At 65.2% G+C, this 16,278-nt stretch overlaps 1 protein-coding gene across 3 annotated transcripts in view; it reads right to left on the bottom strand.

Moving 5' to 3' along the window:
- Positions 1 to 16,278, bottom strand: part of ZFPM1 (zinc finger protein, FOG family member 1) — a 90,409-nt gene that overhangs the window by 44,332 nt on the left and 29,799 nt on the right. For 2 of the 3 annotated variants that reach the window (XM_032613091.1, XM_032613092.1), the window contains exons 3-4: positions 11,972 to 12,082; positions 9,228 to 9,356 (exon numbers count right to left, since the gene is read on the bottom strand). In XM_032613091.1, coding sequence (XP_032468982.1) covers positions 9,228 to 9,356; positions 11,972 to 12,082 — 240 coding nt within the window. Of the gene's footprint in view, positions 1 to 9,227; positions 9,357 to 11,971; positions 12,083 to 12,348; positions 12,493 to 16,278 lie in introns of all 3 variants that reach the window. The other variant, XM_032613094.1, reaches the window with a different exon arrangement.

Raw genomic sequence — 16,278 nt, 5'->3', positions numbered from 1 at the left:
CATCGCACACGCTGCCACCCCCCGTCCCCCCGCTGCCCTGCCCATCCGGTTCCTCCAGACAGCCTGAATGTCCTGTCCCCGTCCCACAGAAGAGTGGCCCGAGCCCAGAGAGGGGCGCCGTGGCCCCTAGGACCCCAGAGGGAGAGTGACAGCTAGAAGCCAGGTCTGCCCTGGCACCAGTGGCGAGGGCCCTGCCGGCCCGGAGTAGCGGGACGGTAACAGTGCTGGTGACGCTAACAGGGGCAAGGGTGACCGTACTGGCCCCCGTAACCGTGACCGCACAAGCCCCGGGGACAGCGCCAGCAGCAGTGCCCGCCCTGGTCCTGGGAAGAGAACCCACCCGCACTGGCAACAGCACCGACAAAGGCGACAGAGCAGAGTGGCCGTGAGCGCCTGCCGTGAAGGCCAGCCTGTCATCCCAGGTCCCCCCACGCGTGCGTCCGTGCGTCCGGCTTTCCACCAGGGAGGCAACGGTAGGGAGGAGAGCTGATGGGTCCCAGGCCGCACGGCCGGGCCACGGTGAGTCTGAGCTTGGGCCCAGGAGGATGACTGGGAAGGAAACTTCCAGAAGGGGCGGCCATCTCCAGAGGCTCCCAGGTGGGGCTGGGCAGACCTGCACCCCCTGATGTCTGGGAGGCCCTGGTGGGGCAAAGGCGGACGCTCAGACACCCAGCCTGGGGGGGCGGCCCGGGCAGGAAGCCGGTGGAGGGCGGAGGAGGAAGCGGCTCGATTAGCGCCCACGGCCGCAGATAGCCACTCCCGGAAGGCGGTGAGGTCAGCGGGCAGCGCGGGGCAGGAGGCCAGGCATCGGCCCCCAGCCGCCGCCAGGACAGTGGGGACCCGGGAGAACCCCGTGGGGCGGGGCTGGGGGGCGGAACTGTGGGCTCCGGCCCTGCTCAGTTGCCCCGAACCTCTGTGGGCCTCAGTGCCCACATGTGAAATGCAGTGAGCACAGCACCGGCTGCCACGTTTCCGTCTCACCCTTTTCACAGGTCCCAGGGCCACCCTTGAGCCCCTACAGTCCACTCACCATGCAGCAACCAGCCCTCCCGCTGACCCCAGGTCACCGCCCATGGTCTCACCACTGGGCCTTTGCGCTGGCACTGCAGGCAGTTTTCCCAGGTGTCTGCAGGGCTGCCCCCCCCCACCCCGAGCTCTCAGTGCAAATCCCCGTGGGTGAGGGGCTCGCCAGCCCCTGCACTTCTCAGTCACATTCCTTGCTTAGCCTCTGTGTCCCTGCTGACCATTCTCTGCTTGGGCCGCGGCTCCTGGAGGGCAGCGGCTGGCTGCATCCCCAGGGTCTATGGCAGGGACCAGCACACAGTAGGTGCTCAATAAATGAAAATGCAAGTGAGCGAGCAGAACGGGCTCCACGGCAGGGGAGTCTGACAGGATGGCGGTTGAGTCTCGCTGAAGAGAGGCCCGCCGACCACCTGCCCCTCTCATGGGTCCCGGCCCCCACCTGACCCCGAGGCCCACAGGCCTTTGTCAGGGGCAGAGGCTGAAGTCAGACCTGGGCCAAAGGGCGGCTCCCCACTGGCCAGGCTGATGGTGCCGGGCGGTCAGCACCTCCAGGGTAAAGAGCTGCTAACCACAGCGAGGGGACTGCCCAGGGCTGAGGGGTCAGCAGCCCGACCACGGGGGAGGCCATGGCTTCAGCATCCCCTCAGGGTAGAGGGAGCGGAGGCCCCTCTGCTCAGGGCCTTTTTGGGGTGCCGTGTGTGGCCCGGTGCCTGGGCCCCTGGTGCCCACTGGGCAGCGCAGGACATGGCATCCGTGCAGGCCAGGCCAGCCGCGAAGGAGAGGCCGCGGGCTCTCGGTCCCCACCTCGGCCCCGGCCTGGGAGCTCTGCCCCACACGGCCCTGCTCGGAGAGGTGGGCAGCTCTGAGCTTTGGTGGTGGATGCTGGCCAGGGGTTCGGGCCCCCACCCTGGCCTGGGGACCGATGCTCCGGGAAGGGGCTGGAGAGGGTGTCACGGAAGAGCTCAGGGCCCGGAGGACAGCAGGCAGCCGAGGTATCTGTCGCTCACCCTCAGCCCACACTGGCCGAAGCCTGTAATCCCCGAACCCCACTTCCAAGACAACCCCTACGGAATGGGATCCTCCCCTCTCTGAGCCCACCCCCTCCCTCCTCGTCCCGGCCGGGCGCACCCTGGCCTCAGGGCTCTCACCTTGGCTGTGCCCTCGCCTGGTACACTGTCCCCAGGAGGCAGCTGGTTCCCCTCCCTTTTCTGGTCTTTGCCCAAATGTGGCTCAGGACACCCTACTCAGAACTGACCCCTCCTTTATTGCGAGCCTCACCTCCTCGGACATGGGACATTTTCACTTCTTTATTACTTAGTCTCTGTCTCCCTGATGAGAACAACAGCTCTCTGGAGGCCTGGACTCTGCTGGCACCGAGCAGGCGCTTAAAACACAAGTGTTTATTGAGCGAATAAACGACCTCCTTCTCTTGCCCGCCCCCGGGCTGTACACCCCACACTCCTTTGTTTCTACGGCCTGTGCCACCACACAACACACCTGCCACTTCTGCCAGCAGTAGGTGCTCAGTAAACACCTGGGAAGGAAGGCCGACTGCGGGCACACACGACCCCTCCTTAGGACCCCCCCAGCTCCTGGAGTCTTGGTCTGCTCACCTGTCGGGGTGGGGTGTCAGGATGGGCGGAGGGCCCACTGCGGGTTTTCAAGGAACACGGCCCTCGGGGGACATCTGGGCTGGACCCCCTTCCCTGGGATACCGAGAAGAGGTGGCTCCTGACACAGCTGCTGGGTCTGGCCTCTGGAGCTGACCCCAGGCTGAACCCTGCCATCCACCATCGCCCCCTCCTGTGCCCCTCACCACCACCCCCCGCCCGCTAATCTAAGATAAACAGGCCTATGGGGCCGCAATGCCAGGCCCAGTGATAACGCGAAATAGCTGAAATGATTTTTTCCCACCCACGCATGCTGAGCTGGCGGGAGGGGACGCGCGGCCAAGCCGTATCGGCCCATCTCCCCAGCTGTCCATCAGGACAGGCCGTCCTGCCTCAGCTGCCCGCCCACCGCCCGATAACAAACCTTGAGGTTTGCATAGAAACACCAGGCGGCGAGATGAGTCAACCGAGTGCAGCCCAGATAGCCAGCCCATCGCCCTTGCTCACGCTCCCGGCGTGAGGATTCCCAGCCTCCAGCAGGCCCTCGGAACCCCGGAACCCCGGCGCGGGGGCGGGAGTGGGCAGGGGGTGGGGGGTGGAGCGGGCTCCAGTCCCCAGGCAGGAAACAGCACGGATGCAGCCTCTGGCCCCTCCCACCAGCTGCCCGCCTCCCAGTGCGCCCGGAGGTACTCGCCCACTAACCCACTCTCCGCAAGGCAGCTGACCAAACGTCCCACTTAACACCTCACGCCCCATTTTACAGCCAAGAAAACGGAGGCGTCTCCCTACGGTCCACGGCATTGAGCCCAAACTCTGAGCCATTTGTGCCCTGTCTCATCTCTCCCCAACCCTGTTCCAGCCTCTAATGCTCCAGCCACGCCCATGCCGTCCAAACCTCAGGGTCTTTGCACGTGCCAGCTCCTTGCCTGAACACCCTCGGCCCACTCCAATTTATCCTTGGGGATGGGGGGGCCCACCTATGGTGCTGTCCTGGCCCGACCACCTGGCTGTCCCCTCTGCTGACGTGCAGTGAGTGGGGACATGGCCAGTCTTCCCGTCTCTGCCTCTAGGGCCTAGGATGAAGCTGAGGGCAAAAGAAGGTGACACCTAGGGCTTCCCTGGTGGCGCAGTGGTTAAGAATCCGCCTGCCAATGCAGGGGACATGGGTTCGAGCCCTGGTCCGGGAAAATCCCACATGCTGCGGAGCAACTAAGCCCGTGAGCCACAACTACTGAGCCCGCGTGCCACAACTACTGAAGCCCACGCGCCTAGAGCCCGTGCTCCGCAACAAGAGAAGCCACGGCAATGAGAAGCCCACACACGGCGACGAAGAGTAGCCCCTGCTCGCCGCAACTAGAGAAAGCCCGCGCGCAGCAACGAAGACCCAACGCAGCCAAAAGTAAATAAAATTAGAAAGAAAAAAAAAAAGGTGATACCTGATGTTCAGTCAGTTGAAATTTGTTCTGTAAACAGTGGTCACCAGGAAAGAGTTCCAGGCCCTGAGACACTTACAGGCGAAGGGGACCCCGGTCCTGGGGCTCTGATCACACAGCCAGGTCACGAGACTGGCCACCCCCTTCTTTCCTGGACCTGTGGAGCCCAGGCCACTTGACTAGCCCCCAGAGCCGGTGGGGAGCCCCTGTGGGCCCCCTGGGTTCATCACCTTGCTCCCCAGCTACGCACGGCACCCCCAGTGGACAGCCCTGACCTCGGGATGTCCGAACCACGTTGCCTCCCAGACAAGCTGTCGGAGAACTGGATGGATGTGTGCTTGTTCTCACTTCCCCGGTGCGGGACACAGCGGGGTGGGGAGGGCAGAGGAGGGACACCTGCTTGGTCCACCCCAGGCAAGTCCCTGGGTGGAGGGGACCCCCCAGGAGATCGGGCTGCAGAGGAGGCTCCCGGACCCCTGGGGCCCCAAACCCAGGCCTAGCGTCCATTCACTGCCCTCCCTCCGTTTTCTCATGACCTGGCCAGGAGCCTGAGGTCGTGGTGACTGCCACTGGACAGAGGCTCCGATGGGGGTCATGAGGTAGGTGACAGGCTCAGGACCCCACAGTCGGAAGGGACCCTCAGGGCTCTCAGCCCTTGTGGGGGCTGCCTGTCTGCCCGACCCTCTGCTTTTTCTGGATGTTAAGTGTGGAGACAGAGGGGGCAGCGGGTCACCGGGGACCACAGAGCTAAGGCAGCGGCAGCTACCCTCCCAGATGCGCTTTGGGGATTTCAGATCATAGCTCTCAGCCATCTGCATATCAGAATTTTAAACAGCCAGCCCCTCGAGCGAACAAGGTCATTTCAAAGATAAAAATACCCAGCTCTCCGGGCCCCTGCTGCCCAACCCCCCTCCCTTCACACTCCAGCCAGCGGCTCAAGGGAAGATGAGGGCCGGGTAGGGCCGGGCAGGGCAGCCCCCTGCCCACGGCGGGCCATTCCCCACAGACCCTCAGCCCGGGGTGGGTCCCCTGCTCTGCTCTCATCCACTTTCCCTGAGGCAACCCGAGGGCACCCCCGTTTCCCTCGGGACCAACCCCCCCGCCCACCTGGCACCCTGCTCAGTCCCCCGGGAGCCTGGTGTGGGCTGTGCCTCTGCCCGGCACTCCCCACTCCCACGTCCACGCGGACCTCGTGCCCTCGGGCCCCTCAGGGTCACCTTTCTGTCTAGGACCCCTGCCTTCCCACCCAGTCCACGGCTGGCTCGCCGGTGGCGTTTGGGCTCCACGAGGACGCAGGACGCCCCGGCCTCTCCCGAGGCAGCAGCGTGGCCTCTGCTCCAGCCTCACCCACCCACATGGCGGTGCTGCCCGAACTGCTCAGAGGAGGGAGGCGTCATCTCCCAGGCCAAGCAGTCTCTGAGCCAGCCTGGGTCCCGGGTTCCTGACGGTCAGTGGGGACCCCTGGGCCAAGGTGCCCATCACCAGTAGGGGCACGAGAGGCGGACCCCCCCTTCCCCGCTCCATGGCCATGTGCTCGGCTGGCCGAGGGGTTGCGGTACCTTCCTGCTCGACAGCGGAATTCTGGTCTCAGAGAGCAGCTTCTCCCTGGACCTGCCTACACGTCCCCTCCCCTACCCACAGGCACCCGGGCCACCAGGGCAAGAGGACGGCACTGAGTGGGGAGCTGCTCTCTCTGCCCTGCGTCCCATTTGTACAGATGAGGAAACTGAGGCCCAGAGAGGTCGAGTAACCAGCCCACCGTCGCTCAGCAAAGCTGGACCCCAGCCCAGGCAGGCAGGCAGGCAGGCAGGCAGGCAGGCAGGCAGGCAGGCCCCGGCCTCTCAGCACTGCTGGGGCGGGGGTGGTTCCCACTCGAAGCAGTCACACTTGAGAACCAGCTGCCGGCAGCCAGTGACCTGATGATGGTCACAATGTCCAAAAGTGACCACGACACTGACCACATCCCAGCCTGGGTCGGGAGCTCTGGGGTCACCGGGTCACGGGTGGGAGGAGGGAGCTAGCGTGGGGACAGTAACAAGGCCCGGAGAGAACAGGCCCCTTGCACACCCGCACTCTCGTGTTTACAAAGCCCTCAAGGGTCCAGGACCTCGCTGTGTCTGCAGCGCGTGTGTGTCGAGAGCGCCCTGGGAGGACAGGAGCCGGGAGGCCTCCCTCCTGCCTGGTGCCGTGTGGTATCTCCTGGGGGTCTTTGTGGTCACCTGCTCGGGGCCCTGACTGCTGTAGGCAGGGCAGCTGCGCTGCACCCACCATGCAGCTGGAGAGAGGCACTGAGACCCAGCCTCTCTGCCGGGCTGATGTCACCTGCCCCTGGGACCCTGCAGTGTCAGCACCCTCCCTGGGCGATAGGGGCGACCACCTGCAGGGGCAGCACCAGGTGTGTGCGAGCCCTGGCCTCCAGGGCCTACCCTCACGCAGCTCACATGGGAAACCGAGGCTTGGGGCCCAGTCACTCCTCGAAGCCAGACGGTACAGGCTGCGCTGTGGTCCAGACCAGCCCGCCATCCCAGAGGGGAAGGTGCGGGTGCCCCCAGGCACAGCTCGGGTCCCCAGGGCTGCACTTTTCCCCGTGGGGGACGGGGCGGGAGGGGCAAGTGGAGATCAAAAGACAAACTCAGACGGTGGGGTGGGAGGAGACACGAAGGGGCGGGGCCCAGAGGGAGAGCGAAGGGAAAGGGGCCGGGGAACCTCGCAGGGCACCAGGACCTGCAGCGAAGGCCCCGCTGGACACCCCTGTCCCCCGGCCGGTTCCTGGGCTGGGCACTGCCCTTGGGGACGGCGACCCAGGCAAGCCTGCCACCCTATCGCCAGCACGGCGGCCCCTGTGAGATAAGAGCCCACGGGGCCTCTCTGGCTTCCCGGCCGGGTGATAAGTGTGGCCTGTTTGGGGTCTGATAGGGGGCGGCCACCACGGCGGTTGGCCCGAGGCTGCTTATCGGCCCATCGCTGCCCACTGCACAGAAATTCCTATCTGTGGGGGCCGATAGGGAGCCCCCCAGCCCCCGAGGACGCAAATAGCGCAGGAAGCTCCCGGGTGCACCCCCCCAAGCCACGGCCCCCGCGGCCACTCCGGGGGCCAGGTTCCAATCTCCAGGGGCCTCTGCCTTCCCATCTGTAAAACGGGGATGGTGATACTAAGTCCGCAGGGTGGGAGGGGACCGACCGGAGGACAGCTGAGGCTGGCGTCTACACACTTGCTGCCTGAGCTCCAGAACCAGGTGGTGGGTCTGCATCCCGGCTGTGTCACCTCGCGGGTGGTGACGTGGACAGACCCTTTAGTTGCTCTGTGCCTGGATCTCTCCGTAAAGGGGAGGGTCGCCTCACCCCTGCCTCGAGGGGCTGGTGTGAGGACCGCCTCGCACACTCCTTCCCACGGTCACCCTGTCCAGCAGCTGCTCTCTCAGCCCCCCGCCTGCCCAGTGGCCGATCAGGGCCCACAGGCACCCAGGCGGTCCCTAGCATGTGCGAGCCATGGGCCGAGGCAGTGCTGAGCCAGCGTCTCTGGGTGCTTCGTTGTTACCCTGTCCTAGAGCTGGGGAAACGGAGGTGGCAGAGTGGTCTGACCGCGGGCACCAGCCCCACAGCACTGTCCCGTGTGTGCGGAATGGCCCAGCCCCGGAAGGTGGGTATCTGGCTCAGCTGTGCCCGACGGGGCTGTGAGGGCCTCATACACACATGACCTGTCCCTGGCCAGGTGCTCCTTGTGAGAAGAGGACGTCCCTGCCAGGGCCCTTGGGGCCCCTCCCCTGCCTGTCACTGAGTCACTGAAGTGGGGTGGGGGGCGGCCGAGTCCATCCGGAGGGCAGCGGTGTCCCTGTGCTGAGCCCCATTCCCGTCCTGGGGCAGCAGAGGGGACCCCCAGCCTGTCTGACCCAGGATGCTTCACTCCCAGGCAGCACCATGGCCCATGCAGGCGGGAGATGCTGGCAGTAGACTGTTTTTCCCTGTGGTCTGGGGTCACCATCTAGGCTGGGACCACCAGGCCCATCCCTCCCTCTCTGGGCCTCAGACACCTACCTACTGTAGGAAGAGGTGTGTTAAATCAGCAGGGGGACCAGAAGGCACACGTGCCACCTCATCTCCTTGGTGCCACGCAGACATCACTAATCGATCCCAGCACTCTTTCCTTGACACCTTGGGATCCTGATGAAGGGTCCACGTGGCCACTCAAATTGAACCTGGCAGGAGACCATCTCTGACACCCCTGGGAGACCATGGGGGTCCTCTCTGCCCTGGTGTGGTCTCCCTGACCCCCCGCAAGATGAGGCCCTTGCCATGTGCCTCCTTTCCACTGGCCACTGACTGCATTTGTGTCATCACAGCTGAGGACCCTGTTTGCTCAGAGCTGTACCTCGGGTACAGCAGGTGCTCGATATGTGCTTGCGACATGCATGTGCGCCTGGCCTGAGTGTGCAACCTCCGTTCTCTCCCTCTGTTCCCGAGGACCACGCCCTCCCTCCTTCACCCAGCAGCTCCCAGGACCCCTCCGAGCTGCCCCAGTTCCCCTGAGCCGCGTCACTTGTACTTAGGAAGCATGGCAGCAGCCGACACGCCCAGCCTGCCCTATACTCATACGTCGGTGGAAGTGGGGAGCCGCGGGCACAACACATCTGGTGGGCCCTCCGAGGTCAGAATTCCAGCTACAAGCGGGGGTGGGGCAGTGCTGGGAGCACGAAACCGCCTTCAAAGACACTCCCGATCCAGGACCCGGTGGCTTGGAACGGCCTCCGGCCCCCTGCCACGCGCTGCAGCCACCCCAGGGCTGGGTCCTCTCCACCCACACAGGCTTGTGCCCCTAGCTGGGCTGGGAAGGCGCAGGTACTCGGGCCGCTCCAGACTCGCATTCCCACCCCCAGGGAAGCCTCAGAGGCTTATCTGCTGCTAGGGGCCTGGGGTTTAGCCCTGAGCACCGGCATAGCTTGGCGCCCACCTCCAGGGCAGCCGCTGGCCCACGGGCTGGCTGGACTTTGCGACAGGACAGACCTGGGCCTGGTGCTTCAACCACCCATCTCCTTGGCCAGTGGGCCGGGCCTGTCGCACCCGTGCTGTCAGGGTGGCCAGCTCCCAGGACCCCCAGAAGGCTGGGCCCCAGGGCTGCCCCAGAGAGACAAGGCCGCCAGACCCCGGGCACAGGCGCGCTTACCTGGCCCGCTCCAGGGGCTGCTGGCCTCTTCCTCCTCCAGCCTCGTCTCTGGCTCCGGACCCTCCGTCTCCTCAGAGCCTCCTGGGGACGTGGGGGCGGGTGGTAGCGGTGGGGGTGGAGGAGTAGCATCTGCAGGAAGGAAAACATCAGAAGGTTCTAGAGAGCCTCGGGGCACCGAGTTGCCCGCCCACCCCAGCCTGTGGCCGGGAGGGATACTGAGGCCCAGGTGGGTGAGCACATGGCACAGTTCCGGCCACCATCCTCCCCCCACCAGCTTGCTCTCAGGGGGCGCCGTCAGACATCTCAGTTTCCCCCCCTTCAGTTTTGGCCTTGAAAAGCCCTCAGCCCCTTATTAACTGCGGCGCGGTGGCTGCCCGCCCGGCACGCCCAGGCCAGCAGGCACACGCGTGGCCCGGATCCCTGGTCTCCTCGGCCGGCAGCTGGGGGCTCCTCCGCCAGGCCCCGCACCCAATTCCAGCCCAAAGGGCATATTTGCCTTCCCTGCTGGGCCCGATAACCACCGCGGCCCCCAATCGATGAGCGCCCATAAAAGCCCCCCCTTGGTGACGTCACGCGCCCGGCAGATTATTAATACCCGCGATAAGGGCCGTGATTAACATCGAATAAATCAATCACACGGTATAAAAGTCCTATTATTTTTGGCTATAAATCAACGCGGCTGGCATCCGAGCTCCAGCCACTGCGCGGGAGCCGCACCGGGCCCGCCCGACAGGCAGACATTGCTCCTGCCGTCTTATCGCGCCCATCAGCGCGTTATCACTGAGGCCTGTGCCAGGTGCAACCCCGGCTGTTTTTTTCCAGCTCCTCCCCAGTCCCGCCCCCGCCCCCACCCCGTGCAGCCCAGCTCCCAGATCAGATAAGGGGCCCGGCTCCCCGGGGCAAAGTCCACCAGTAACCGGCCGCCGCTAGCCCTTTGGAGAGCGTGGCCCCCATTAGCACGCAGCACCCGATGATGACGGTGGTGGTGATGGGGGGCCCCTCGCCACTCCCTGGGCCCTCGGAGGGGCTGGCGCCCCATTACAGATGCGGAAACAAGGCTCAGAAAGGGCAGGAGCCCTGGCGGGGACAGGCCGGGGTGAACGCTGGCCGCAGCACTAAACACTGATGGTGACGGTGAAGGTAGAGACGGTAATAGCTGTGAACACGAGCGCCAGAGCCCAGGCCCTGAGCCTCCACCCCGCCTGCTGCCCCGGGGCAGCTGCGGGTGACGGGAGCCCCTGCCTTGGTTTCAAGTCCTGCTAGCCTAGCCTCCTCCTCACTGCACAGCCCCAGTGACCCCAAGGGGCTGCCGCTGGGCAAAGGGACACAGGCCAGCAGGTCTCAGAGGATGAGGCTTACTGGGGGCTTGTGGTCAGCCGGGGGAGACTCTGACACTGGCACATCCTGGGGGTGGGGGTCCACAGTGAGGAGCCCCCCACCATCTGTGTAGGATCTCCACCCCCCAGTCCCAGCCCTGCAGGGCTCTCCTCCTGGCCCCTCTCTATGCCACCCCAGGGCCTTTGCACGTGCAGGTGTGTGTAGCACGGGGAACTCTACCCGTCCTGCAGGTTTCTGTTCACTGCCACACCCACCCCATCTTGCCTTCATTCCTGGGCACACCACCCACTAAAACGGCCCCATTTATGGCTATGTCTCCCCCATGGGACTACTGTCTGGGGGTAACTCAGCCTCTGCGCACAGGGCTTCGTGGTATGGAATGGGGACGTGAGTGAGATTGCTGTCCACGGCTGGCAGGGTGGAGGGGGGGCGAGGGGATCGGGGCTCAGAGCAGGGGCCAGGGCAGAGCCCACCCCGCCGATCCTCCCTCCGCTAACTCCCCAGCCTCAGCTCCCCCTTCTGGAAAACAGGGGTGAGGGCACTAACCTCCCCCAGGGCCTCCACCACAGTGAGGCCCATCCTCTTGGGGGGTCTTTGGGGGTCTCTGAGGGCACAGCTGGCCTGAGAGGATGGCCCAGCTTTGAGGCCCCTCCGGGGACCCGGACAGAGGAGGCCTCCTAGTGTCAGGTTAATTCAGCCCTGGCTGTGTGTGTGGGAGTCTCTCCTTCCGAGTCCTGTTCTCAGCTTCAGAAAAGTGCCCCCAAACCCTGGGGAAACTGCCAGGAGGGCCCCAGGAGAGGTTCCAGGTGTCCAGGGTGGGGTAGCGTGGGGAGCAGACAGAGGGGACGGGAGAACCAACCTGAATCCGGACTTAGGGTTGCATCCCGCTCAGGTGCTTACAGGCTGTGCGACCCTGGGCAAGTCACTTAACCTCTCTGGGCCTCATCCCCCGTCTGTAAGATGGGGTGATTTGCCTTAACAGGAGAACCTGCTCGGTACCGAGCCCCACGTGTGCTGAGGCAGGCAACCCCATTTCATCGAGGGTACACGGAGGCCCGGAAGGGGTGTGGCTCTCCCCAGGTCACTCAGTGCCCATATGACCCCCTGCCTCACCCTGGACTAGACCTTCCCCACCGGGGCCTTGCTCTGCCCATCTCTGCCACTAGGGCTGGGCTTTCCAGACCCTCTGCAGGTGCGTGCATCTCCTCTACCCGGACCAGCCCCTCCAAGCCCCAGTGGGCACAGGCAGCCCACAGGCACCGCTCGGTGCGACGCCCATTTCGCAGGTGTGAAAACTTGAGTCCTCAGTGGGAACTGGCTCCTGTGAAGTCGCAGCGGGGATGCGGACGTGGGGAAGGGTGCCAGGATGCCAGGGCCCAGCCTGCCACGTCCACCGCCCGACTCACCTGGACTGGAAGGGCTCGGGGGCTCGGGCTCCAGGGCTGTGGCCTCTCGCTCCGGGAGGCCGGTGTCCGCGGCCTGGGCCTCTTCTCTGGCCTCCATGTCTCTGAGGGAACCTGCAGACACAGCCCCAGGGGAGTCGTGAGGCGCTGCCCCCCACAACCGGCGTCCTGACCCCCCCAGCACAGGCACAGCCCCGGGGCTGGGCGCAGTGGGGTCCGAGCAGGGTCTCGGCCCCCCAGGCGGTCAGAGGCCTCAAGGGAGCGGCCGTCAGCACGGGGGCTCTCCTCCAGGTCCCCCATGAGTAGATGTGCGAACCCCACCCGTGTACCCACCCCAAGCCCTGCACCGACACCTGGGGGCCACCCGGCCTCCTGCTCACCTCGCCTGCCCCGCAGCCTCTGCCGACCCCACAGGCCGCTCTTGCCGGGACGCTGGCCCCGGGCAGCTCGACCCCTCCCCTCTCCTCCGCTCCACGCGTGAGCGTAGCGCAGCGCTGGCGTCTTCTGGGCGGGGCCTCTGGGGGCTGCCGAAATGCAGGCGCACCCTCTGCGGGGTCCCAGGGTCCTGGCGCACATCCACAACCCCCGCAGGTAAACATCTCCCGGGGCTCTGCACCCCTGCCCCCTGTGCCTGGGACCCCTCCTCCAGGAAGCTGCCACACTCAGGTTCTGAGGTCTGGGAACGTGCAGAGGGCGGGCCCGGTGCCTGGCACACAGGAAGAGCTCATCAGCCTGCTTAAAGGGCTAAATGGCTGATGGGACACAGGTGGGTGCGCGGCGTCTGCAGTCCAGCCTCCGCGGCCCACTAATCCTCCCTCAAGCCTCACGCGGGGGGTGCCCCGCGGAGCCCTCCGCACAGGGGGGATGGCAGACTGAGTCCCCAGACCACCTAGGAGGTTGGCGAAGCCAGACCCACAGCGTGTCCCCGAGTGCAGGCCGGGGTGGTAACCTGTGCCCCCGAGGTCAGAGGGGCAGTGCCAGCGCTGTGGGTGGAGAGAACGGCGGAGAACAGCTGTCCCGCTTCACACCGCTCTGTGAATCCCCCACAGGCCCCTCCACCCCGTCTCAGCTGGGCCCCGGGGCCCGAGACGGGCGCCCGGGCAGCGCTGGCCCCTGCCCCACCACCTTCGCCAGCTCCTCCTATGCAGACACCTGCCCGGCTGCACCTTCTGGATTCTAGCTCTGGCCCCACAGACCCACGGGCCCCGGGCTCCCCGGGACCCCTCAGAGCTGTACTGATAGCAGGAGCGCAGGCGCTCACCTTCCGTCACTTCCCGTGGCCGAGGCTGGGCTCAGACCACACAGAACCAGCCCTGGGCTAAGCCTCACGGTCTCTCATCAACGTGCCCACACGGTGGGCTCCGCGGTGGGCTGGGCACACCCCAGACTCGTGCCTCTGGGACAGGGGGGAGGCCTGACCCCCCGTGACCTCCCCTGGCAGACGCCGGGGCAGAAAAGCAGAGGCTCCCCGGCCCGTGGGACTGGCCCCCAGCCCGCACTGCCGGTTGCCCTGGCGGACAGCTCGCAGGCCTGCTTGCCTAACTCTTTCTAGGAGCCCAGGTGCTTCTGCGGCTCATTCAGAGCTGGAGATGGTGCCCCAGAGCTGTGCTCCCTCCTGCCGACGCCGGGACTTCAGGGCCTCAGTGGCCGGCTCTGGAGAATGGGTGTGAAGCCTCTGCTTTCAGGGACTGCAGCGACCAGAGCCCTGCACCCGGGCGATGCCGGGCACACGCCTCTCCCGCCCAGGTGGGCCTCAGCCACCCAGGGAGGCCCTGAGCTCCCCGCGGCTCCATTTATGGGAGAACAAAGGCACCCGCTCCGCACAAAGCGTGACAGGAGCGTGAAAGAGGCTGCCGGCTTCGGCAATTTATCCTAATGCTGCTAATTCATTCCAGCACAATTAACACTCTGATAACACAGGAGACAGTCATCAACCAGCAAACGGCTCCAGGCCCACAGCGGGATGTGACGCTGCGAATCCTGCCCCAGCCCTGCCCCACATCTGCCTCGGAGCCACTGCTGGAGCCCCCCGACACCCCCGGGGCCACCTGTGCACCTGGCTCCCCACTCCACCTGGGAGGAAGCTTTCTCCACTGGCTGGGGTGAGACGCAGCTGCTTCCCGGGGTGCCCTGGGCTAGGAAGGACCCTGCTCGACCCCTGTGGGGCCCTTTATGGTCAGACACCCCAACTACTGAGCCAGGCCAACCCACGGCCAGGCAGGCGGTGTCCTTGTTGTGTGACTACAGGCAAGTCACTCCACCTTCCTGTGGTCGGAAAGCACAACGGCTCCGGCCCCGCAGGACGAAACTCGGTTTCACCTGTGTGGAGCCGCGGTCACCGCCTGGCACGTAGTAAGTGCGCAGGAAACACCACCCGTCACCAGCATCAGTTGCTACCACCCAGCACCCAGCGGGGCGTTGCTATTATTAAGCACGGCCTGTATGTGAGCCCCATGCGCAGCCTTCTACAAATGTCTTCCCTTAAGCCCCCTGCCCACCTCGTAGCCCAGGGGTGGAGGGCCAGCAAGAGGCAGGCCCTGAGGCCAGGCACGATGGGCGAGTGCCTGGGAGCCTTCCGACACCCCAGAGGTGAGGCCGAGTCATGCCCACTTCGCAGATTAGTCAACGGAGGCCCGGCCACGTGGACTGACCTGCCTGTGGCCCTTGGCAGGAGCCCGACTCCCCAAACACACCACCCACGTGGACGCTGCTGAGGCCACAACCCTCCTCTGCTCCAGGTGTGGCCCCATGCCTCCCCCCCCCACCCCCCGCCGATGTCCTGGGGTGAGGGTGACATTGGCCCCATTGCCCGGCGCGATGGAGAGGCCTGGGCCCAAGGCCGAGCACCTGTCTGGGGGCGTCCACGGGTGATGACGGTGGTCACCAGCACTGGATACGGCCCCCGCTGCCCAAAGCCCCTCAGTTATCACGGCGAGCAGACGCCCCACAAGCCGATCCGTCTCCTGCTCATTAAGCCGGACGCCGAAATGGAAATGAAAACATAATAGCTATTTGATTGGGGGTGAGATATTTTGCATATTGGCTTGGCGCTGATAGCGGAATTTCATCAACTCCCTTTTTTCATGCTTTAAAACTGAATTACGGAGACAGGCTCTGTGCAGCGGGATGACCCAACTCCCTTCGGAGGCCCAGGCTGCCGATGGCTGATGGCCCTCCCGGCTGTGATGTGGAGGCAGCTGGGGGTCCTTTGGATGACTGCCCCAACGAAAGCGGGAGCTGGCAGCTGAGGAGGGCAGAATCGCCCGAGGTGGCCCTGGGGTGCACCTGCCAGGTGGCGTGCAGCGCGGGGTGGCTCAGAGCACGGGACAGGGAATCTGGAGGCCCCAGCCGAACCCCGCTGGCCCCTGCAGGCTGTGCCCGCCCCCCAGCCAATGGAAACATTACGAGGAACAACCAGAGCAAAGCCCCACGAGCCTCCACCTGGACTCCGCGCTTGACCTCCGGCGTGGGTCTTTCCTGCGGCCCCGCTATGTGGCTGCCATTACACAGCCATTTATGCCTCTGTGGGGAGATCCTTTGTGTTCCCAATGCACAGAGGAGGAAGGAGAGGTGGGGGCACCTGCCAGGCCCCCTTCTGTGTCAGGGCCGGAGCATGAACGCAGGCCCGATGGCCTGGGGGTGGGGTGGACGCTGGTGGGCACGCGGCCCTGCTCGTCCCCCGACATCCCCACCTGCACAGCCTGGGGTGCGGTGGACCTGAGCGCCCACGGCCTTCTTCTCAACTGCCATTCACTCCTGTGCTCTTCATTCACTCATGAAGCCTCCCCCGAGTCCATCTCCCTGCACAAGGTCCCGGGGACCCTGCAGCAGCCAACACGTACCCCCCAGGAAAGAAACGTGAAAAATGCAAGTGTGGTCATTGCCACCAAGGAGAGGTGGAGTGACAGTCAGGGAAGGCTTCCTGGAGGAGGCGACGAGTGAGTGGAGATCTGGGATGGGACAGGAGGCTGCCTGCGGGCGGGGCTGGGGAAGAGCACTCCAGGCAGAAGGAAGAGCGGGATGCCAAGGCCTGTGGCCTTGTGCAGGCCACGCCTCCCCGAGCCCAGCTTCCTCACGGAGAGCTGTGGGTTATAGCAGCCTCGTGTCATGGGCTGGGGTCAGGGTTCAGCAATGTGGTGTCAGTGGGTGCCGAGCAGAGACCTGGGGTTATTATTACAACTGTTGTTATTGTTTCAACTCTCCGGGGAGGTGCCACACCTGCCCCTCTGGGGGTGCGATGGGGGGCGGGGCATGGACAGGGGCGTGGGGACCAAGGGGCACGGCTGGAGGGAGGGGAATGAGGGTCTGGG

This window comes from Phocoena sinus, chromosome 19 (genome assembly GCF_008692025.1).
Source record: "Phocoena sinus isolate mPhoSin1 chromosome 19, mPhoSin1.pri, whole genome shotgun sequence".
NCBI lineage: Eukaryota > Metazoa > Chordata > Mammalia > Artiodactyla > Phocoenidae > Phocoena > Phocoena sinus.
This window is presented reverse-complemented; position numbering and strand designations above follow the sequence as displayed.